Here is a 24,159-nt window from a genome sequence, read left to right as displayed (position 1 = left end):
ATAAAATAATCACACACACAGACTTAACTTGCATTTTTCTGCAAATAGTTCTTTCTATGTATTCTAATCTGGACTGATTTATAGACAGGAAGATCTTGTTCCTTTTGAAATCTGCTCGATAGCTCAGGTCTGGTTAAATGGAATTATTTCAGCTTGCTTGGCTTTGCTGCAACACAAACGGACAGCTCCACCTATTGGCTATTTTAATAAATGCACTGCTTCTCAATGCTTTTCAATAGCAGTCACATGACTGGAAAAAAGGTTGTTATTCTGAACTGTGTAAATTGAACGAGGGCCACCTGTGTATATATATATATATATATATATATATATATGTGTGTATATATATATATATATATATATATATATATATAGTATATATATAAAAATGAGGGTGGGTTACGTTTGTGAGTGTACACTACAAACAGGACCATCTTTAACACAGGGCAAAAAGGGCAGCTGCCCAGGGCCCAGTCTCTGTTGAGGGGCCCAAGAGTCATACCAGACTGCTGATGTGACATGGGGAACACACACATTCAGTCCTAATACTGTCACAGTCAAAAGTACTCTGCTTATATATATTTAAAAAAAAAAAAAAAATGTGCCAGACCATCATGTGACATGCCAAGCTATTGCCATGTGCTGTTTTTGATGTGCACTGTGCAGCACTGAATGCAAAGCCCTAACTCAGCATCCAGCCATTTCCACTGCATCAGAGAAGGTCCTACTGGGGTTACCACTGTTACCAGGTAACTGCTCTGGTTGTGGGGATTGTTTCTGGGTAGGGCTGACTGTAGGCGCATGCAGCAGAAAGCTGGAGCGGTAGGCATGTGAGGATTTGAGCATCTGTACAGCTGCATACACTGCTCTCTTCAGTCTTGAGGCTGTGTGACTCATCTCACACTGTATCCATGCATCCTTGGACAGACAGCATCCAGTCTACTGGTCCCTTTAGCCCTGCTCTTTCTGCTGTGGCCCTAAGATCAACTAACTGAAGTTTGCTAGGGGAACAGTGCTTTGTAGAAAGGTGTCAGTGGGAAGAATAAGTGAGTGCACACACACCCCTCCCCATGCAGCATTGTCTAGTGAAGGGTGAGAGGGAACTTGTTCCTAGCAAAGAAGCGACATGTGCTGCTGTGGCTGATGTATAGTGTCATGCTGATACTTCACACATTAATGTAAGGTTTATTTTTATAGTTTTGATTTTCTCTCTGTCTCAGATTTTACAGCTTCCCATAGTAGTTCTGCTGTTCCAGTCAGTAAACTTATACTGCACCTCCATGCTTCCTCCTCAGTCTTTACCTTGCTTTGCTCCTGTTGGCTGCCCTAAATCTCTTTAACCAGCTAACCTCACACCAGAATCACATTCAAAAGAATATTAAATGAATCCACAGTGGAGGAATTTATATATTTATTTACTTATTAGTACTGCTTAGGTCCAGTTTCACATATTGCAATTTATTTCATTTTTTTTAAATTATTAGCCCGGCAGTAGATGATCCACCGCTGGGCTAATAATTAAAAAAAATAAAAAAATAATTTAGTTGTTTTTGGTTGTTGGGGTGGAGAGCGAAATTGCGTGGGGGGGGGGGGCAAGAAAATTATTGCCCAGGGTCCAGTCAATATTAAAGACGGCCCTGACTACAAACACTAGTATAATTAATAAATATAGAAAAGGACATGAGTCCCCTGTCTATGAGCATAATTAGTGGCTGTAGGTAGAGAGTTATTGACTAGGGGCAGTTGACAGCCTTTTGCTTGACAGTTTTAGTTAAAGGGACAGTCTAGTCAAAATTAAAACGTTCATGATTTCAATAGGGCAAATAAAAAACAACTTTCCAATTTACTGTTATCATCAAATTTGCTTTTGCTCTCTTGGTATTCTTTGTGGAAAGCTAAACCTAAATAGGCTCATATGCTAATTTTTAAGCCATTAAACTGCCTCTTATCTCAGTGCATCTTGACAGTTAGACACTGCTAGTTCATGTGTGTCATATAGATAACATTGTGCTCACTCCCGTGGAGTTATTTAGTATTGATTGCCTTAAATGCATGTCTGTCAGAAGAACTGAGATAAGAGGCAGTCTGCATAGGCTTAGAAACCAGGTAATCACAGAGGTAAAAACTGTATTAAACAGTGTTGATTATGCAAAACTTGGGAATAGCTATCTTTTTAAACAATAACAATTCTTAAGTAGACTGTCCCTTTAATAATATACCTCTATGTTCTCTGATATGTTCTACTTTCTACTTATGTCTCTGAAGAAGATCCATAAGGCTCAAAGACTTTAGTGCTTTAGCAAATTTAATAGACCAGCAAATAAACAGCTAAATTACGAGTTTTGTGTTATGAGTGAAAAAGCAGCGTTATGGCTCTTTTTCACTACCACTGCTATTACGAGTCTTATAGGTACAGCTGTACCGCACACTTTTTTGGCCGTAATGCAACGTAACTACCGCAGCTTTCAAAAAGTCCTTTTTCAATGGGACTTCCATTGCGCCGGTATTACAAGTTTGCCTGTCCAGCCAAAAAGTGAGCGGTATAGCCAATACCATCAAGATCCATACCATAAACTGAAAGTCAGTAGTTATGGGTTTTATGCTACAAAGCCGTAACATAAAACTCATAACTAAAGTGCTAAAAAGTACACTAACACCCATAAACCACCTATTAACCCCTAAACCGAGGCCCTCCCGCATCGCAAACACTAAAATAAATTTATTAACCCCTAATCTGCCGCTCCGGACATCGCCGCCACTATAATAAACATATTAACCCCTAAACTGCCGTATTCCCGCATCGCAAACACTAGTTAAATATTATTAACCCTTAATCTGCTGTCCCTAACATATCCACATAATACATTACTGTTATTAACCCCTAATCTGCTCTCCCCAAAATCGCTGCCACTATACTAAAGTTATAAACCCCTAAACCTAACCCTAAGTGTAACCCTAACCCTAACACCCACTAACTTGAATATAATTAAAATAAATCTAAATAAAAATTTCTATCATTAACTAAATAATTTCTATTTAAAACTAAATACTTACCTATAAAATAAACCCTAAGCTAGCTACAATATAACTAATAATTACATTGTATCTAGCTTAGGTTTTATTTTTTTGTCTACCTAGTTAAAATAAATACAAACTTACCTGTGAAATAAAATTAAAACCTAAGATAGCTATAATGTAACTATTAGTTATATTGTAGCTAGCTTAGGGTTTATTTTACAGGTAAGTATTTAGTTTTAAATAGGAATTATTTAGGTATTAATTGTAGTTTTTCCAACATTGGTGTGTCCGGTCCACGGCATCATCCATTACTTGTGGGATATTCTCCTCCCCTACAGGGAAAGGCAAGGAGAGCACACAGCAAGAGCTGTCCATATAGCTCCCCCTCTGGCTCCGCCCCCCAGTCATTCTCCTTGCCGCTCTGAAAAAGTAGCATCTCCACGGGGATGGTGAGGAGTTTGTGGTGTTAGTTGTAGTTTTTATTTCTTCTATCAAGAGTTTGTTATTTTAAAATAGTGCTGGTATGTACTATTTACTCTGAAACAGAAAGAGATGAAGAGTTCTGTTTAAAAGAGGAGTATGATTTTAGCAGCAGTAACTAAAATCGATTGCTGTTCCCACACAAGACTGTTGAGATGAGAGAACTTCAGTTGGGGGGAACAGTTTGCAGACTTTTCTGCTCAAGGTATGACTAGCCATTTTCTAACAAGACTGTGTAATGCTGGAAGGCTGTCATTTTTCCCTCATGGGGATCGGTAAGCCATTTTCTTAGACTTAGAAAGAATAAAGGGCTTATTATGGGCTATTAACTGGTGGACACTCTTAAGGGCTAAATCGATTGTTTATTTAAGTTTTTATTTAAAGTTTGAAGTGGATTTCACACTTTTATTATTTGGGGAACGTTTTTTATCGCCAGGCACTATTTAAGACACCTTCCCAGTCAGGAAGGGCCTTTCACTGTAGTAGGCAGAACCTCATTTTCGCACCATTATTGCACAGTTTCTTTTAAGTACAGTGCATGCAGATGCATGTGAGAGGGTCTGGTGTCCACTGAAAAAGTTCCTAGAAGGCTTGAAATACCCCCCTGGGATAGTTGAAGTCACAACAAAGGCTGTGGCTGGGACTGTAGTGGGGTTAAAATTGCTCCGGTTTCCACATTTTAAGGGTTAACAGCTTGAAAATTGGGGTGCAATACTTTGAATGCATTAAGACACTGTGGTGAAAATTTGGTAAAGATTGGATAATTCCTTCATAGTTTTTCACATATTCAGTAATAAAGTGTGCCCTGTTTAACATTTAAAGAGACAGTAACGGTTTTGTTTTAAAACGGTTTTTGTACTTTATTAACCAGTTTAAGCCTGTTTAACATGTCTGTACCTTCTGATAGATCATGTTCTGTATGTATGGAAGCCAATGTGGTTCCCCCTTCAAATATATGTGATAATTGTGCCATAGCATCCAAACACAGTAAAGACAGTATTGTCACAAATAGTAAGGTTGCCCAGGATGATTCCTCAGATGAAGGAAGTAGAGATAGTTCTACATCTTCTCCTTCTGTGTCTATACCAGTTATGCCCACGCAGGCGACCCCTAGTACTTCTAGCGCGCCAATGCTTGTTACTATGCAACAATTGACGGCAGTAATGGATAACTCCATAGCTAATATTTTATCCAAAATGCCAGCATTTCAGAGAAAGCGCGATTGCTCTGTTTTAAACACTGTAGAGCAGGAGGGCGCTGATGATAATTTTTCTGTCATACCCTCACACCAGTCTGAAGTGGCAGTGAGGGAGGGTTTCTCAAATGGAGAGATTTCTGATACAGGAAGAATTTCTCAGCAGGCAGAACCTGATGTTGTGACATTTAAATTTAAATCAGAGCATCTCCACGCATTACTTAAGGAGGTGCTATCTACTCTGGATGATTGTGACAATCTGGTCCTCCCAGAAAACTTGTGCCAGATGGACAAGTTCCTAGAGGTCCCGGTGCACCCTGATGCCTTTCCGATACCTAAACGGGTGGCGGACATAGTGAATAAGGAGTGGGAGAAGCCAGGCATATCTTTTGTCCCTCCTCCTATATTTAAGAAATTGTTCCCTATGGTCGACCCCAGGAAGGACATATGGCAAACAGTCCCTAAGGTCAAGGGGGCGGTTTCTACACTAGCCAAATGCACATTGAGGACAATTGTGTTTTCAAAGATCCTATGGATAAAAAATTGGAGGGTTTGCTTAAAAAGATTTTTGTACAGCAAGGTTACCTCCTTCAACCTATTCCGTGCATTATTCCTGTCACTACAGCGGCGTGGTTCTGGTTCGAGGAACTGGAAAAGTCGCTCAGTAGGGAGACTCCGTATGAGGAAGTCATGGACAGAATTCACGCACTTAAGTTAGCTAATTCCTTTATTTTAGATGCCGCTTTGCAGTTAACGAGAGTAGAGGCGAAAAATTCAGGGTTTGCGTCACTACAGCAGCGTGGTTCTGGTTCGAGGAACTGGAAAAGTCGCTCAGTAGGGAGACTCCGTATGAGGAAGTCATGGACAGAATTCACGCACTTAAGTTAGCTAATTCCTTTATTTTAGACGCCGCTTTGCAGTTAACGAGATTAGAGGCGAAAAATTCAGGGTTTGCAATTGTGGCGCACAGAGCGCTCTGGCTAAAGTCTTGGTCGGCGGATGTATCTTCCAAGACAAAATTGCTTAATATCCCTTTCAAAGGTAAGACCCTTTTTGGGCCAGAATTGAAAGAAATTATTTCAGACATCACTGGGGGAAAGGGCCATGCCCTCCCACAGGATAGGCCTTTCAAGGCTAAGAATAAGTCCAATTTTCGTTCCTTTCGCAATTTCAGGAACGGACCGGCTTCTAACTCGGCAGCCTCTAGACAAGAGGGTAACGCTTCCCAGACTAAACCAGCTTGGAAACCAATGCAAGGCTGGAATAAGGGTAAACAGGCCAAGAAGCCTGCTGCTGCTACCAAGACAGCATGAAGGGGTAGCCCCCGATCCGGGACCGGATCTAGTAGGGGACAGACTCTCTCTCTTTGCTCAGGCTTGGGCAAGAGATGTTCAGGATCCCTGGACACTAGAAATAGTCTCTCAGGGTTATCTTCTAGAATTCAAGGAACTACCCCCAAGGGGAAGGTTCCACATTTCTCACTTATCTTCAAACCAAATAAGTAGACAGGCATTCTTACATTGTGTAGAAGACCTGTTAAAGATGGGAGTGATACACCCAGTTCCAACTGTGGAACAAGGTCAGGGGTTTTTACTCAAATCTGTTTGTAGTTCCCAAAGAAGAGGGAACTTTCAGATCAATTCTGGATTTAAAAATTCTAAACAAATTTCTCAGAGTTCCATCGTTCAAAATGGAAACCATTCGAACAATTTTACCTACAATCCAGGAGGGTCAATATATGACTACCGTGGATTTAAAGGATGCGTATCTACATATTCCTATCCACAAAGATCATCATCAGTTCCTAAGGTTCACCTTTCTGGACAAACATTATCAGTTTGTGGCTCTCCCATTCGGACTAGCCACTGCTCCCAGAATTTTCACAAATGTGCTCGGGTCCCTTCTAGCGGTTCTGAGACCAAGGGGCATTGCAGTGGCACCTTATCTGGACGACATTCTAATTCAAGCGTCGTCTCTTTCCAAGGCAAAGGCTCATACAGACATTGTTTTAGCCTTTCTCAGATCTCACGGGTGGAAGGTGAACGTAGAAAAGAGTTCCCTGTCTCCGTCGACAAGAGTTCCCTTTTTGGGAACAATAATAGATTCTTTTGAAATGAAGATCTTCCTGACAGAAGTCAGAAAGTCAAAGCTTCTAAACGCTTGTCAAGTTCTTCTCTCTATTCTGCAGCCTTCCATAGCTCAGTGCATGGAAGTAGTAGGGTTGATGGTTGCAGCAATGGACATAGTTCCTTTTGCTCGAATTCATCTAAGACCATTACAACTGTGCATGCTCCAGTAGACAGGATCACCTGTCTCAGGGAATGAGTTTCTGCAGACCAAAGTGGGTCATTGTCACGACCGACGACAGTCTATCAGGCTGGGGCGCGGTCTAGGATTCCCTGAAAACTCAGGGTTTATGGTCTCGGGAAGAGTCTCTTCTCCCGATCAACATCCTGGAACTGAGAGCGATATTCAATGCTCTCCGGGCTTGGCCTCATCTAGCGAAGGCCGGATACATAAGATTCCAGTCAGATAACATGACGACTGTAGCTTACATCAACCATCAGGGAGGAACAAGGAGTTCCTTGGCGATGAGAGAGGTATCCAAGATCATCAAATGGGCGGAGGATCACTACTGCAACCTATCTGCAATCCACATCCCAGGAGTAGACAACTGGGAGGCGGATTATCTGAGTCATCAGATTTTCTATCCGGGGGAGTGGGAACTCCACCCGGAGGTGTTTGCCCAGTTGACTCAATTATGGGGCATTCCAGACATGGATCTGATGGCGTCTCGTCAGAACTTCAAGGTTCCTTGCTACGGGTCCAGATCCAGGGATCCCAAGGCCACTCTAGTGGATGCATTAGTGGCGCCTTGGTCGTTCAATCTAGCTTATGCGTTTCCACCGTTCCCTCTCCTTCCCAGGCTTGTAGCCAGGATCAAACAGGAGAAGGCCTCGGTGATTCTGATAGCTCCTGCGTGGCCGCGCAGGACTTGGTATGCAGACCTGGTGAATATGTCATCGGCTCCACCATGGAAGCTACCTTTGAGACAGGATCTTCTAGTACAAGGTCCATTCGAACATCCAAATATAATTTCTCTGCAGCTGACTGCTTGGAAATAGAACGTTTGATTTTATCCAAGCGTGGGTTTTCAGATTCAGTGATAGATCCAGAAAACCTGTGTCTAGAAAGATTTACCATAAAATATGGAAAAGATATATCTGTTGGTGTGAATCCAAGGGATTCTCCTGGAGTAAGATTAAAATTCCTAAGATCCTCTCCTTTCTCCAAGAAGGTTTGGATAAGGGATTGTCAGCGAGTTCTCTAAAAGGACAGATTTCTGCTTTATCTGTCTTGTTATACAAACGACTGGCAGCTGTGCCAGAGGTACAAGCTTTTGTACAGGCTTTGGTCAGAATCAAACCTGTTTACAGACCCTTGACTCCTCCTTGGAGTCTAAATTTAGTTCTTTCAGTTCTTCAGGGGGTTCCGTTTGAACCCTTACATTCCATAGATATCAAGTTGCTATCTTGGAAAGTTCTGTTTTTGGTTGCTATTTCTTCTGCTAGAAGAGTTTCTGAATTATCTGCTTTGCAGTGTGATCCACCCTATCTGGTGTTCCATTCAGATAAGGTTATTTTGCTTCCAAAAGTTGTTTCCAACAAGAATATTAACCAGGAAATAGTTGTTCCTTCTCTGTGCCCGAATCCAGTTTCAAAGAAGGAACGTTTGTTACACAATTTAGATGTAGTCCGTGCTTTAAAGTTCTATTTAGAAGCAACAAAGAATTTTAGACAAACCTCATCCTTGTTTGTCGTTTACTCTGGTAAGAGGAGAGGACAAAAAGCTATTGCTACCTCTCTTTCTATCTGGCTGAAAAGCATTATCCGATTGGCTTATGAGACTGCCGGACGGCAGCCTCCTGAACGAATCACAGCTCACTCCACTAGGGCTGTGGCTTCCACATGGGCCTTCAAGAACGAGGCTTCTGTTAATCAGATATGTAAGGCAGCGACTTGGTCTTCTCTGTACACTTTTGCCAAATTTTACAAATTTGATATTTTTGCTTCTTCGGAGGCTGTTTTTGGGAGAAAGGTTTTGCAAGCCGTGGTGCCTTCTGTTTAGGTAACCTGATTTGCTCCCTCCCTTCATCCGTGTCCTAAAGCTTTGGTATTGGTTCCCACAAGTAATGGATGACGCCGTGGACCGGACACACCAATGTTGGAGAAAACAGAATTTATGCTTACCTGATAAATTACTTTCTCCAACGGTGTGTCCGGTCCACGGCCCGCCCTGGTTTTTTAATCAGGTTTGAAAAAAATTTATTTTTCTTTATACACTACAGTCACCACGGCACCCTATAGTTTCTCCTTTTTCTCCTAACCGTCGGTCGAATGACTGGGGGGCGGAGCCAGAGGGGGAGCTATATGGACAGCTCTTGCTGTGTGCTCTCCTTGCCTTTCCCTGTAGGGGAGGAGAATATCCCACAAGTAATGGATGATGCCGTGGACCGGACACACCGTTGGAGAAAGTAATTTATCAGGTAAGCATAAATTCTGTTTTTTATTTAGATTTATTTTAATTATGTTCAAGTTAGTGGGTGTTAGGGTTAAAAAATTTGTTGATTATGGTTAGGTTTAGGGGTTTATAACTTTAGTATAGTGGCGGCGACCTTGGGGGCGGCAGATTAGGGGTTAATAAGTGTAGGTAGGTAGCGACGAAATTGGGGCAGCAGATTAGGGGTTAATAATTTTAGGTAGGTGGCAGCGATGTTAGGGGCAGCAGATTAGGGTTAATAAATGTAGGTAGGTGGCGGCGACATTGGGGCAGCAGATTAGGGGTTAATAACTGTAATGTAGGTGTCGGGGCAGCAGATTAGGGGTTAATAAGTGTAGGTAGGTGGCAGCGACATTGGGGACAGCAGATTAGGGGTTAATAACTGTAATGTAGGTGCCAGCGGTGTCAGGGGCGGCAGATTAGGGGTTAATAAGTGTAGGTAGGTGGTGGCAACGTTGGGGGTTAATAACTGTAATGTAGGTGCCAGCGGTGTCAGGGGCGGCAGATTAGGGGTTAATAAGTATAATGTAGGTGTCGGTGGTGTCGGGGGTAGCAGATTAGGGGTGTTTAGACTCAGGGTTTATGTTAGGGTGTTAGGTGTAAACAGAACTTTTCTTTCCCCATAGGAATCAATGGGGCTGTGTTACAGAGCTTTACGCACCTTTATTGCAGGTGTTAGGCTTTTTTTTAGGCGGCTCTCCCCATTAATGTCTATGGGGAAATCGTGCACGAGCACGTAAAACCGGCTCAAAGCAGCGCTGGTATTTGAGTGCGGTATGGAGCTCAGTTTTGCTCAACGCTCACATATTGCCTGCTAACGCCGGGTTTTTGCAAACCTGTAATAGCAGTGCTATAGGTAGGTGAGTGGTGACAATAACTTGCAAGTTAGCACCGAGCCGCTCATAAAACAAAACTCGTAATCTAGCCGATAGGTAGGTAGGACTATATAATGTAGCTTTGTGTTTTGCTTTTGGGACAAGACAGGTTTTGGAGTATTCTTTAAATAAAGAATTATTATCCTGCACTGACAAAGAGACCCTGATAAATGCATTGTACAAAAATAAATGTTTAGTACACGTTTAACAGAGATACTCTTTACTATTGTCTACTATTGATTTCTTACCTATTGTAGGTACAACAACAAAAAAATAAAAAAAATATTAAACTGCTCTGAACATTAAAGGGACAGTCTACACCAGAATTTTTATTGTTTTATAAGATAGATAATCCCTTTATTACCCATTTCCCAGTTTTACATAACCAACACAGTTATAATAATATACTTTTAACCTCTGTGATTATCTTGTATCTAAACCTCTGCAAACTGCCCCTTTTTTCAGTTCTTTTGACAGACTTGCAGTCTAGCCAATCAGTGTCTGCTCTCAGATTACTTCACGTGCACAAGCACAGTGATATCTATATGAAATATGTGAACTAACACCCTCTAGTGGTGAAAAACTGTTAAAATGCAATCTGAAAGAGGTGGGCTTCAAGGTCTAAGAAATTAGCATATGAACCTCCTAGGTTAAGCTTTAAACTTAGAATACCAAGAGAACAAAGCAAAATTGGTGATAAAAGTAAATTGGAAAATTGTTTAAAATGACATGCTCTATCTGAATCATGAAAGTTTATTTTGGCCTAGACTGTCCCTTTAATGAGAAGTGTGCATTAAAAAGGGGCAAATGGAAATTATTGAAAGATCTGTTGGCCCTCTTCAAATAACCGATAATAATAATAATTGTATTATATCGCGTTAAAAGGAATTATGTTTGCTATGAGGTAACAATGAAAGGGACATATATTCCAGAGGACAGGACATAGGACACAGCAGGGTAACCCTATGATTATAGCAAGCAATATGGCATCCTCTACTAAACTTAGTAGTCTGGTATTTTATTCTTCATAACATATGGCCTTCAAATTCATTTGACATCTCCTATCAGAGTCAACATGTGGCTGCAGTGATTCAAGTCAGCAGCCTATTATCCAAAGGCAACATCTGTTCTGTTATTCAGATGTATCTTTGCCAATTTACTAGGTAACTGCAGTGCAAGATGTTTGCCAACACAGAGGGCTCCCAATGTCCTTTTGTGTCTTTTAGGAAAATCACGTTGCATCTTGTTGATAACATATGAAAAAGGTCACTGGTAAATGTAGCTGTTTTGTAGTTTCCAGTATAAAATTCTGTATAACAGCTACATATTAGAAAGTAAAAGAACCAATTGCAAACTACTAATAATTCTGCCCATAGTGAGCTAAGCCAGGGAAAACTATTTTTGCCCATGATTCATTGCAGATTATATTTTATTACTATTTTTTTTATGTGTTTGTGAGTGTGATGCAAGATGTTTTGTAGGGCCTAGTGCTGTCCAACCATTTTATATGAGGGGCTACAATTAACTGTTTTTTTCCACTTGGATGAAATTAAATTTGCATGAAAGTGAAAATAAAACTTTCTTGATTCAGATAAACCATGCAATTAAAAAAATAACTTTCCAATTTACTACTCTCTCTGCTATCCTTTGTTGAAGAGTAAATAGCTCAAAGGTTATATTTGTGCATGAAACTGTGATTAGCTGATGGCTGTTATATGATATAGGGATACGGAAGTTAAAGAAAACTAAAAAAGTGGTAAACTGCTTGTTATTTCATCGTCTTTGTTATTATAATATTAGATTAGCATATTTTGCAGTCCTGGAAGATACCCTTTTAAAAAGTTCACATTTTATCCTCTCTACTGGGGCTAAATAGGGACAGATATAAATGATCTACTACAGAGATCAAGCAATCAATGTGAAAGAAGACTGTAACAAAGTTAGACTTCTGAAATCTGGAGTATGCACTTCCAGTTCTTGCAGGAATTAGGGGCGCGATCCGATATACGGCGCAGGTTTCGGCACAAGCGTGGAAACAGTAGTTTTAGCTCGCACAGCAAGCTATCTCATATACGGTGCCAGCAGTTGCTAAAGTGCCGTAATTCGGACAAACTAGCGATGTCCAGAAATCAGCGTGAGTACAAATTTCTGGAGTCGCCAGTGACTTACGGCACTGTAATTCTATTGGCTATTCTAATCAGCCAATAGAATTACAGTAGCTCTTATTCTATTGGCTATGCAAATCAGCCAATAGAATTAAAGTAACTCTCATCCGATTGGCTGATTTGAATTTGAAGGCTCAAATCAGCCAATAGGAATTCAAGTGATGCCATTTTTAATCACGTACCTTGAATTCCTATTCAGTGTACGGCGGAGATCGTATGAAGAGGATCCTCCACGCTCCATGGCTCCGGTCTTCAGTTCCAGCGTCGCCTATCTTCAGTTCCAGCATCGCCGGTCTTCAGTTCCAGAGAGGACAGTCTTCAGCTCCGTGGTCATCGGTCTTCAACTGCTCCGCTCCGGCTGGTTCCTGGAAGAAGAAGAGGTTGCCACCTGGAAGAAGACTTCTCCGCCTGGAACAGGACCTTCTCCGCCGGTCTTCAGGATAGGTAAGGACCACTTGGGGGTTAGACTTAGTTTTTTTTTAAGGGGGGATCAGGTGGGTTTTAGAGTAGGGGTGTGTGGGTGGTGGGTTGTAATGGGGGGGGTGTTCTATTTTTTACAGGTAAAAGAGCTGATTACTTTGGGGCAATGCCACGCAAAAGGCCCTTTTAAGGGCTGGTAATAGAGCTGATTACTTTTTAAATTTAATTTAGGGAAGGGAAATTTTATTTTGGGGGGCTTTGTTATTTTATTAGGGGGCTTAGATTAGGTGTAATAATCTTAAAATTCTTGTAATCTTTTTTATTTTGTGTAATTTAGTGTTTGTTTTTTTGTAATATAGATTAGTGTATTTAACTGTATTTTAGTTAAGATAATTGTAGTTTATTTAATTTATTGATAGGGTAGTGTTAGGTGTAATGGTAACTTAGGTTAGGATTTATTTTACAGGTAATTTGGTAATTATTTTAACTAGGTAGCTATTAAATAGTTATTAACTATTTAATAGCTATTTTACCTAGTTAAAATAAATACAAAGCTACCTGTAAAATAAATATAAACCCTAAAATAGCTACAATGCAATTATTAATTATATTGTAGCTATTTTAGGGTTTATTTTATAGGAAGTATTTAGATTTAAATAGGAATAATTTAGTTAATATTATTAATATCATTTAGATTTATTTTAATTATAATTAAGTTAGGGGGTGTAAGGGTTAGACTTAGGTTTAGTGGTTAATATATTTAATATAGGTGGCGGCGGTGTATGGGGATTAGATTAGGGGTTAATAATTTTAATATAGGTGGCGGCGGTGTAGGGGGATTAGATTATGGGTTAATAATTTTAATATAGGTGGCGGCGGTGTAGGGGGCTCACATTAGGGGTTAATAAATTTAATATAGGTGGCGGCGATGTAAGGGGGTCAGATTAGGGGGTAGTACATATAATATAGGTGGCGGCGGGGTAGGGGGCTCACATTAGAGGTTAATATAGTTAAAATAGGTGGCGGCGGGGTAGGGGGCTCAGATTAGGGGTTAACAGAGTTATTATAGGTGGTGGCAGGGTAGGGGGATCAGATTAGGGGTTAATATAGTTAATGTAGGTGGCGGCGGGGTAGGGGGCTCACATTAGGGGGTAATACATTTAATATAGCTGACAGCGGTGTAGGGGGTCAGATTAGGGGGTAATACATTTAATATAGCTGGCGGCGGTGTAGGGGAATCAGATTAGGGGGTAATACATATAATGTAGGTTGCGGCGGGGTCTGGGAGCGGCGGTTTAGGGGTTAAACACTTTATTAGGGATTGCGGCGGGGGATTGTGGTTGACAGGTAGATAGACATTGCGCATGCCTTAGGTGTTAGGTTTTATTTTGCAGGTAGTTTAGGGAGTTACAGGGCTCCAATACTCAGCGTAAGGCTTACTACACCTGCAATTTGTGGCGAGGTGAAAATGGAGTAAGATTTCTCCATTTTCGCCACGTAAGTCCTTATGCTGTATATTGGATACCAAACTGCGCGGGATTGGTATATCACTCTATGGGCCAAAATACTAAGGCCAAAGGGTGAAATATACGAGCGTAACTTCTAGGTTACGCCGTATATGTGATACCAAACCAGCGCAAAATTTGGCGTCGCCGGCTTTTGCAGGCAACGCTGCATATCGGATCGGGCCCTAGGTATAAAAACATTTTTAAGAGATTACAAAAAAAATGGCAAAATAAATAATAGTTATTTTAAATGCACTGTCAAATTCTATTGCACTTGTTACATGATATAATGTAAGTATATATTTTTTTTTTACTTCACATAATTAAATGGGATTCTATATAAACAAACATTTAATGGCAATTATTTAGCCAAATAAATGCATGGAGTTGATGGGGTGCATCATGGTTGGCATCTCTGATGCAATGGATCAACATGGGGACTGGAAAACATAATTTGCAAAGCATAGGAGCACTCTTTGTGCATTGCAGATTGATACATTTATAGGAATAGATTGATGATGATTTAACTGTTCAGTTGAGGTTGACTTTCAGTCACTTTAGGGAACATTCTCCTTGCTTTATGATCTTTGACCGCTTCTTTCAATTCTTTCATGGGCATGTTCGTGTCGGCCTTGATTATGTTCAGCCAGCGTGTTTTTTGATGTCCTCTTTTTCTTATCCCACTGACTATGCCAATCACTAATGTTGTTTCCAATGAATTAGCTCACATGGTATGACCAAAGAATAAGAGCCGCTGCTTGGTCATTTTTCCCTCCAGCGATATCTTGCACGCTCTAGGATCATCTTGTTTGTTACCTTTGATGTCCATGGCATGCACAGCATTCACCTTCAAAACCATAGTTTGAAAGCATTGATTTTTTCCTTCTGTCTACCTTCTTGAGTGTCCAGCTGTGCTGTGAGTTCAATGGAGCTGCATCTATCTGGCCAGTGTTCTCTTGTCACCGCATAGAACAAGCTCCACTGTCAATCATACTCTTAAAAAAAACCTTCAAAACAATTACAATGGGGAAAATACATATACTGAGCTTTATAGTCCACTCTAACAAATGTACAACCTCATCAGTGGACTCTTCATGAATTTCACATTCTTTCTGAGTTGTAACTGAAAACCCCTGACCACGCCTCTAGAATTCCCTGGAATGATCAGGACCATTTCCTCATTAGCATCTCAGTGATTTGCAAGATTCCTCAGGCTCAATCCATCAAGACTACTTTGCCCAAATAAAACAGACATGCTACTATTTTACAATTGCAAACATTTTTGCAAGTGTGTTACTACAGTGTGACAGGTGTAATTATTATGTTTCTGCGTTGCTAGTAGTTCGTGTTTGCTGAGCAAGGTCACATTGATGCACTTAAAGGGACACTCAATCAAAATTAAACATTTATTATTTAGAAAGAATATGCCATTTTAAACAACTTTCCAATTTACTTCCATTAACAAAATGTGCACAGTCTTTTTATATTTAAACTTTTTGAGTCACCAGCTCCTACTGAGCATGTGCAAGAATAAGTGTGTATGCATTTGTGAATGGCTGATGGCTGTCACATGGTACGTGTATGCATTTTTGATTGGCTGATGGCTGTCACATGGTACAGGGGGAGTGGAAAAAGACATAACTTTTAAAATTGTCAGAAAAAAACATCTACTACTCATTTGAAGTTCAGACTAAGTGCTATTGCATTGTCTTGTTATCTTGCATTTGTTGATTATGCAAATCTACTGTGTTGACTGGTCCTTTAACTATAAATGTTTATTGGAGGAGTAGCCACTAGCGATACGCTCGGAATGATAGTTTTATCAAGGAATTTTAAATCTGACCTTGTTTTTACACCAAGGACCTTCGGCAGACTCACAAACTTCTATGAATCTACCTCACTGTTCCATATGGCTACATTTACTTCCTGTTTTTGTGTCTCTTGGTTCCAAAAAATCTACTATCTTTAGCTCATTTGAATGAAGTAAAAACATTGTCTTATAGTGAACATGCAATTTTTTTAAGAACTATTACATTTTGATATAACATACATAGATCCCAACACCTGATGTTCATATTCTACATAAAGAATAATTTTATACGGTTAATATCATATTTTTAAAATGTAAATTTACAGAAAGCTGGAAATCCTACCGTGTACCACATAATTGCAGTGTGGTAGCATAAGAGCCAGGCTTCCTCCTTGCACATAGCTACAAATAGTAACAGTCTTTTTATATAAAAACAAAAGAGATGTGATTGGCAATTTAAGGTGACAGTGTTTGAGTTTAATGAAAAGGAAATTACAGCATACCATACATTCTGTACTTTTGGCAAAATGTCCAATTCCTTTTTCTTGAGAACATTCCTTTACATTTAAATTATAACAATCTATTCTTTAAAGATGTAGTTCTATTTATATACATTTTTATTCCTTGTCAATCTAACATTTAAAGAAAAATTAATGTCAAAATTAAACTACCATGATTCTCACAGAGTGAACAATTTATTATCAAATTTACTTCTTTATCTCAATATCCTTTGTTGAAACTTACTTTCTTTTCATAGGAGCATACTAAGGGCCTACCACTCCCCAGCTTTCCTTGCCCCCTAGTGGAAACTCTGCATAGTAAGTGTTTGCATTCTAAAATGTAATTGCTTAACCTGCCTCTGAGGAACTACCTACCTCATTTGTTTGTTTTAACCTGCTAGGCCATTCAGTGAGACGTATGTTGTATGTAAATACATTTTAACAGTAGCTAAAATACAATCAAATGTCATAATGCAGCGTATACATGCAACCTAAAGGTAGTTTTATATAATTTTTAATACTTTTTGTTTACAGAGTATATTTATTTTGAAAGATAGTACAGTACTTTAATAAGAAAGGAAATATGTGTTGTTATAAACATAGACTACTATTTGCATTTTAGAACAAACTGAAGACACATGCAGAGAAGATTGTGACTTACAGGCAGGGAAAAGTAGTCATTTTTTATTATTGTTTTTTTAAATATGAATTAAAGATTTTAGAATAACTATGGAATTTCGGATTTGCAGATTTGTACCTGTAATGTGTGTTTTATATTTGACTTACATACTATTTTTAATTTTATTATAATGTGTCAATAACAACTTACACATCTCCTATAATATAATTTTAGAGGAGCTAAATACATTTTATATTCTTTATAACATTGAACATTTTTTTTTTTAACATCATCATTAAAATGCCAAGGCAGGTTTCGTAAATGCCTGAAGTCTATGTCTTTAATTGTGTGTTTCATCTTAGACATAAGCTATAAGAAACTTTTTTAATTTTAGCAACTTGTAGAAGTGACTTGGTAACAATGCCTCTAGGCAGCTCCTGCTTCTTAAAATGAAATTAGAATGATCACTCTTTGTAATGTGGTGCTAATGAGCGTCTACTAGATTACACCTTTCCTGACACCAGGGCTTCTTTGAAGATGTATTTCATCTGCAGTAGATAACAGAGTGTAATTTTCTTTATAAGCCGCTATTGAATATTATGCATTTCCTTTAATTAAAAATGTCTTTTTTGTTTTGTACATGAAAATATCAGTAAAATACATTGATTTTCCGGATGAAATAATGAATGTACGGTATTGATTAAGGTTTATAATTCACAAAATATCTTTACAGACACATTTAGGATTATATTTAACCATTGTTTTATAAAATATAACTCTATTTTCTAATATAGGAGTTGATCACAATATTGCGCATGATTTTGTCAGTTTGTTTTTCCAGTGATCACGATCCTAAAATGCTTCTGCCATGAATACCCTTAAGCTTGAAACTTTTGCCTCCCGTAAACACGAGACCCACATTTTCTTTCATGATTCATAGAGCATGTAATTTGAAACAACTTTCCAGTTTACTTCTATTGTCAAATGTTATTCATTCTCTTTGTATCCTTTGATGAATGACCAGCAATGCACTACTGGGAGCTAGATGAACACATTGGGTTAGCCAATGACGAGGTATATATGTGCAGCCACCAATCAGCAGCTAGCTCCACGTAGTACATTGCTGCTCCTGAGCCTACCTAGGTATGCTTTTTCAACAAAGGGAATCAAAAGAACAGGGTGGATAAAAGTCTCAGTTTGTGTTCTGTGCTTCTAGTTATATAACACTAGTTTACCATACCGCAGAGTGGTTGAAGCTTCCTCTTGAGGTTGCTTGGGAAGCATTGCTTCAAACACCACTGCCATGTACTGCACAAATCACATGCCCACTCTTCAACATACCTCAGTATGCTCTCATGGACATGTTTCAGAAAAGGATACCAAAAGAAAGAGTTACATTTCATAATAAAAGTACATTTGATTTTTTTTCTAAAATTATACACATATCATAAACAAATTATTTTGACTTCCTTGTCTCTTTAAGAATACTATATTGATTTAGAGTTGGTTGTTGTTGGGGTAGGTCACATTTAGGGTTAACTGCTGTTTTGGAGGTTGTGGTTTGGGTTACTTGGTTTGGGTTTGTTGCAGTAAGGATTAGTGGGGCAGTAATATTGGTACCTCTATATTATAGCGGTTATTTTTTATTCTGCAAAGATCACACATTTCACTAAATCCCAAGATACCATATTATGAAAAAACAATCTAATACAAGTCCCTATGTCTTAAAAGCAAAACAAAACAAAAAAAACATTGCCTCCCACTTCCTAAAACTTATTTGTCTGGTGCTTTTCTATGTAATGTTGAAAATGTGGCAGTTTAGAGTAGGGAAATTGTTAAACAATTGTTGCTTCCAAACCATGGAAGTGCTATGTACCTTTTTTACTACTGTCTTATTACTACTGTGCATAAATGCTGTGTGCATTCCACCTAACTGCCCTGGAAGTTCCTGGACCATTACAAATTAGGACCTTTATAGTTCCACTGTCTTAGCCTCAAAAACCTTTCAAATCCTGCCCTCAATCACAAATACCTTTCAACAACTGCTCGAACTCTATAATGACCATCATCAATAGCCCACCATAACCAGCCCCTGAAATGATAATCCTCATTTCTTTTTTAGACTAACAGAAAGTACAATGTGGTGCACAACTGGTCGATAAAGAGAACCTCACTGACTGATCAGGGCAATTCCCTCAGTCCTATTAATTGACTGTAACATGCACCACATACAGATTTTTTTTCCTCTCTGCAGGAAAATCCATTTAAGAAAACAAATTTATTATTATTATTCTTTATTTATAAAGCGCCAACAGATTCCGCAGTGCTGTCCATGGGTACAAAAAGATAAAAGTACAGTATAATACAATATAAAAGACACCAGACAAAGACAAACAAATACAGGTGGAATTTAGGGCCCTGTTCCCGTGGGAACTTACAATCTAGATGGGTAGGAGGGTGAGAGACAGGAGGTGGGGATTGCAAAGGTGGGAATGATGTTAGTGTGGAGTTAGATGAGGGCAGCTATTAGGTAAGTGAAATTCATTTGTTACTGATTTGTAGATAGGCTTCCCTGAACAAAAAGATCTTTAGGGAGTGTTTAAAGGAGGACAAGTTAGGGAAAAGTCTGAGAGCTCGAGGAAGTGCGTTCCAGATGGTTGGTGCCGCACGAGAGAAGTCCTGTAGTCTTGCATGGGAGGAGGTGATGGTAGAAGATGCAAGGAGAAGGTCATTTTTGGATCTTAGGGGACAGACTGGAGTATATTTGTTGATGAGTGAGGACAGGTAGGGGGGCTGTGTTGGTAAGGGCTTTGTAGGTCAGGGTGAGAATTTTGAATTTAATCCTGCTGTGAATGGGGAACCAGTGAAGGGACTCGCAGAGGTGCAGCAGATACAGAGCATCGGGAGAGGATTAGCCTACCAGAGGCATTTAGGATGGATTGAAGATGGGAGAGGCGGGAGAGCAAGTTAGTAGGTTATTACAGTAGTCAAGTTGGGAAATTACCAGGGAGTGGATAAGCTGTTTAGTAGTTTTAGCACTCAGAAACTGACACATTTTGGAGATATTGTCTAGGTGGTTGCGACAGGATGAACAGAGCAATTGGATATGGGGTATGAAGGACAAATTGGACTCAAGTGTAACCCTTAGACAGCTGACTTGGGGTGATGGGGAGATAGTGGTGTCACCAACAGTGATTCAAAAGTTAGAAACCGGGGTAGAATTACATACAAACAAATCAATAATATGTTCTTTAGTGTCCTCATTTAAATGCAACAAAGAAAATAAGTTTTACTTTTGGTGAAGTGGTATTACATATGCACACAAGAACGTCAGATAATTAGCAGTTCTCATGTCATACCCATAGAACCAGTAAGAATATTTTTAAATAATGATTATTATTATTTAAAACAAAATCAAAGCCCCATTAGCTTCACAATACAGCTGAAACCTCATTATCAGTTTCCAGTATTTGCCCTGAAATAAAGATAAATATAAGATAAGTACAGTTGTGCTCATAAGTTTACATACCCTGGCAGAATGTATGATTTTTTGGTTATTTTTCAGAGAATATGAATGATACCACACAAAAACTTCTCTTTCACTCATGGTTAGTGTTTGGCTGAAGCCATTTATGATCAATCAACTGTGTTTACTCTTTTTAAATCATAATGACAACAGAAACTACCCAAATGACCCTGATCAAAAGTTTACATACCCTGGTGATTTTGGCCTGATAACATGCACACAAGTTGACACACAGGGGTTTGAAGGGCTATTAAAGGTAACTATCCTCATCTGTGATCTGTTTGCTTGTAATTAGTGTGTGTGTATAAAAGGTCAATGAGTTTCTGGACTCCTGACAGACCCTTGCATCTTTCATCCAGTGCTGCACTTACATTTCTGGATTCTGAGTCATGTGGAAAGCAAAAGAATTGTCAAAGGATCTGTGGGAAAAGGTAGTTGAACTGTATAAAACAGGAAAGGGACATAAAAAGATATCCAAGGATTTGAGAATGCCAATCAGCAGTGTCCAAACGCTAATCAAGAAGTGGAAAATGAAGGGTTCTGTTTAAACCAAACCACGGTCAGGTAGACCAACTAAAATTTCAACCACAACTGCCAGGAAAATTGTTCGGGATGCAAAGAAAACCCCACAAATAACTGCAGGTGAAATACAGGAAAACATGTGGTGTGGCTGTTTCAAGATGCACAATAAGGAGGTACTTGAAGAAAGATTGGCTGCATGGTCGAGTCGCGAGAAGAAAGCCAATACTACACAAATGCCACAAAGTATCCCGCTTACAATACACCAAAAAGCACAGAGACAAGCCTCAAACCTTCTGGCATAAAGTCATTTGGAGTGATGAGACCAAAATTGAGCTTTTTGGCCACAACCATAAAAGCTACATTTAGAGAGGAGTCAACAAGGCCTATGATGAAAGGTAGACCATTCCTACTGTGAAACACGGAGGTGGATCGCTGATGTTTTGGGGATGTGTGAGCTACAAAGGCACAGGAAATTTGGTTAGAACTGATGGCAAGATGAATGCAATAGGTTATCAAAAAATACTGGAGGAAAATTTGCATTCATAAGCCCGGAAGCTGCGCATGGGATGTACTTGGACATTCCAACATAACAATGATCCTAAACTCAAGGCCAAGTTGACCTGTCATTGGCTACAGCAGAATAAAGTGAAGGTTCTGGAGTGGCCATCTCAGTCTCCTGACCTCAATATCATTGAGCCACTCTGGGGAGATCTCAAACTTGCAGTTCATGCAAGACAGCCCAATCATTTACAGGAACTGGAGGCTTTTTGCCAGGAATAATGGGAAGCTTTACCATCTGAGAAGATAAAGAGCCTCATCTACAAATACCACAAAAGACTTTAAGCTGTCATTGATGTTAAAGGGGGCAATACACGGTATTAAAGGGACATGAAACCCAAAATTTTTCTTTCATGATTTAGAAGGAGCATGTGATTTTAAACAACTTTCTAATGTACTTCTATTATCTAATTAGCTTCATTCTCTTGATATTCTTTGCTGAAAAGCATATCTAGATATGCTCAGTAGCTGCTGATTGGTAGATGCACATAGATGCCTCGTGTGATTGGCTCACACATGTGCATTGCTATTTCTTCAACGAAGGATTTCTAAAGAATGAAGCAAATTAGATAATAGAATTCAATTGGAATGTTATTTAAAATTCTATTCTCTACAAGAATCATGAAAGAAAATGTTTGGGTTTAGTGTCCCTTTAAGAACTGGGGTATGTAAACTTTTGATCAGGGTCATTTGGGTAGTTTCTGTTGTCATTATGATTTAAAAAGAGTAAACACTGTTGATTGATAATAAATTGCTTCAGCCAAACACTAACCATGAGTGAAAGAAAAGTTTTTGTGTTGTTCATATTCTCTGAAAAATGGCCAAGAAATCATAAATTCTGCCAGGGTATGTAAACTTATGAGCACAACTGTATGTAACCGAGATTCATGTCATGTAGAAAGTGTCAGATTAACTTGCACAGGAGAAAAAAGCATATGCATTCTGATTTTATTTCAGTGCTAGCTAGCAATTCAGCTGTAAGCGTCTTTAGCTTCATTTTTTATTTTCATTCTTGGACTCTGTGCCCACGGCTTCACAATAAACCAATTCATCATGTTATTTTTCTAAAAGGAAACAACAAGCTGGTGGGCATATAAATACTGCATAAAGAACAAGACTAAAACAAAATTGTGGTGAAGACAGGCATTTTCTTCTATGCTTTCCTTTTATTCTGATACTTTCTGAAAGTCAAAGCTCTTAGAATATGAGCTGTGCCAAGTTAGCTGATAAAATGCAGCCCGTCACTAAGAAGATTATCTCTTTCAGGGTTTGTGGTGTAAATTCACTAAAGGAGGTAAACATTTACCACAGGCTTGAACAGATGCTGAAGAAAATATATTTTTAAATTCCATCCCATTAAAGGGACAGTATACACTCATTTTCATATAACTGCATGTAAAAGACACTACTATAAAGAATAAGATGCACAGATACGGATATAAAAATCCAGTATAAAACTGTTTAAAAACTTACTTAGAAGCTGTCGATTTAGCTCTGTTGAAAAGGTAGTTGGAAAGCCCACTGCAAGTGGGAAATAAGACAAACCCCCCTCCCCCTTCTTTTGCATATGAAAAGACCCTTTACACAAACAGGAACAAGCTGGAGAAGGTAGCTGACGGTATTCACATAAAACTTAGGGGCTTGGTAAGGAGTCTGAAAATCAGAGCAATGTTATTTAAAAATAAGCAAAACTATACATTTATTTTTAAAAAAAACTTTATGGGCTATATAAATAGATCATCTACAAAACCTTTATGCAAAGAAAAAATGTGTTTATAATGTCCCTTTAAAGGGCCATTGGAATGATGTGAACTCCATAGGAAGGCTACTCAAAAGGAAGCAATTTATATTATAATATATAATTACTTTATGAAAATTAAATATTACAATATTTCTGCAGCCTCAAACTGACTCCCATTTGCAGAACTTATTTTTTCCCAAATAGGCATAAGGTGCACTAGCTAATAAGTAGGGATGGGCGAATGTGTTTATATCCGAATTTGAATGTTAGAACGAATGTTATTGTAGAAATTCCATTTACATAATAGAATGTTGATAAGAACGAATATTCTTAAAAATTCGATTTTCAAATGTTATTTACAGTTTTCGAATGTCACATTCAAAATCGAATATCACATTCAAATTCGAATGTTACATTCGAATATCACATTCGAATTAGAATATTACATTTATAAAACACAATTGTAAACTAGAAACACTATTTCAAATGTCACATTCGAATCGAATATCACATTTGAATCGAATGTCACATTCGAATATTACATTTATAAAACACAGTATTAGACTAGAAATACTATTTTGAATTTGAATGTCAGATTCGAATCGAATATCACATTCAAATCGAATATCACATTTAAAACACAGTATTAGACTAGAAATACTATT

At 38.8% G+C, this 24,159-nt stretch overlaps 1 protein-coding gene across 9 annotated transcripts in view; it reads left to right on the top strand.

Annotated features, from left to right (window-relative positions):
* The window catches only part of ARHGAP24 (Rho GTPase activating protein 24), a 1,035,233-nt gene that overhangs the window by 763,237 nt on the left and 247,837 nt on the right, over window positions 1-24,159 (top strand). For 2 of the 9 annotated variants that reach the window (XM_053703388.1, XM_053703384.1), the window contains one exon: window positions 16,786-16,846. The exons of the other annotated variants lie outside the window; for them this stretch is intronic. Coding sequence is in view for 1 of the 2 variants with exons in the window: in XM_053703384.1 (XP_053559359.1) it covers window positions 16,786-16,846 (61 nt within the window). In the remaining variant the exon portion in view is untranslated. The remainder of the gene's footprint in view (window positions 1-16,785; window positions 16,847-24,159) is intronic. 9 annotated transcript variants of the gene reach the window in all.

The sequence above is a fragment of the Bombina bombina genome, chromosome 2 (genome assembly GCF_027579735.1).
Source record: "Bombina bombina isolate aBomBom1 chromosome 2, aBomBom1.pri, whole genome shotgun sequence".
Taxonomy (NCBI): domain Eukaryota; kingdom Metazoa; phylum Chordata; class Amphibia; order Anura; family Bombinatoridae; genus Bombina; species Bombina bombina.
Note: the sequence above shows the minus strand (reverse complement) of the source record. Positions and strands in the feature narration are given on the sequence as shown.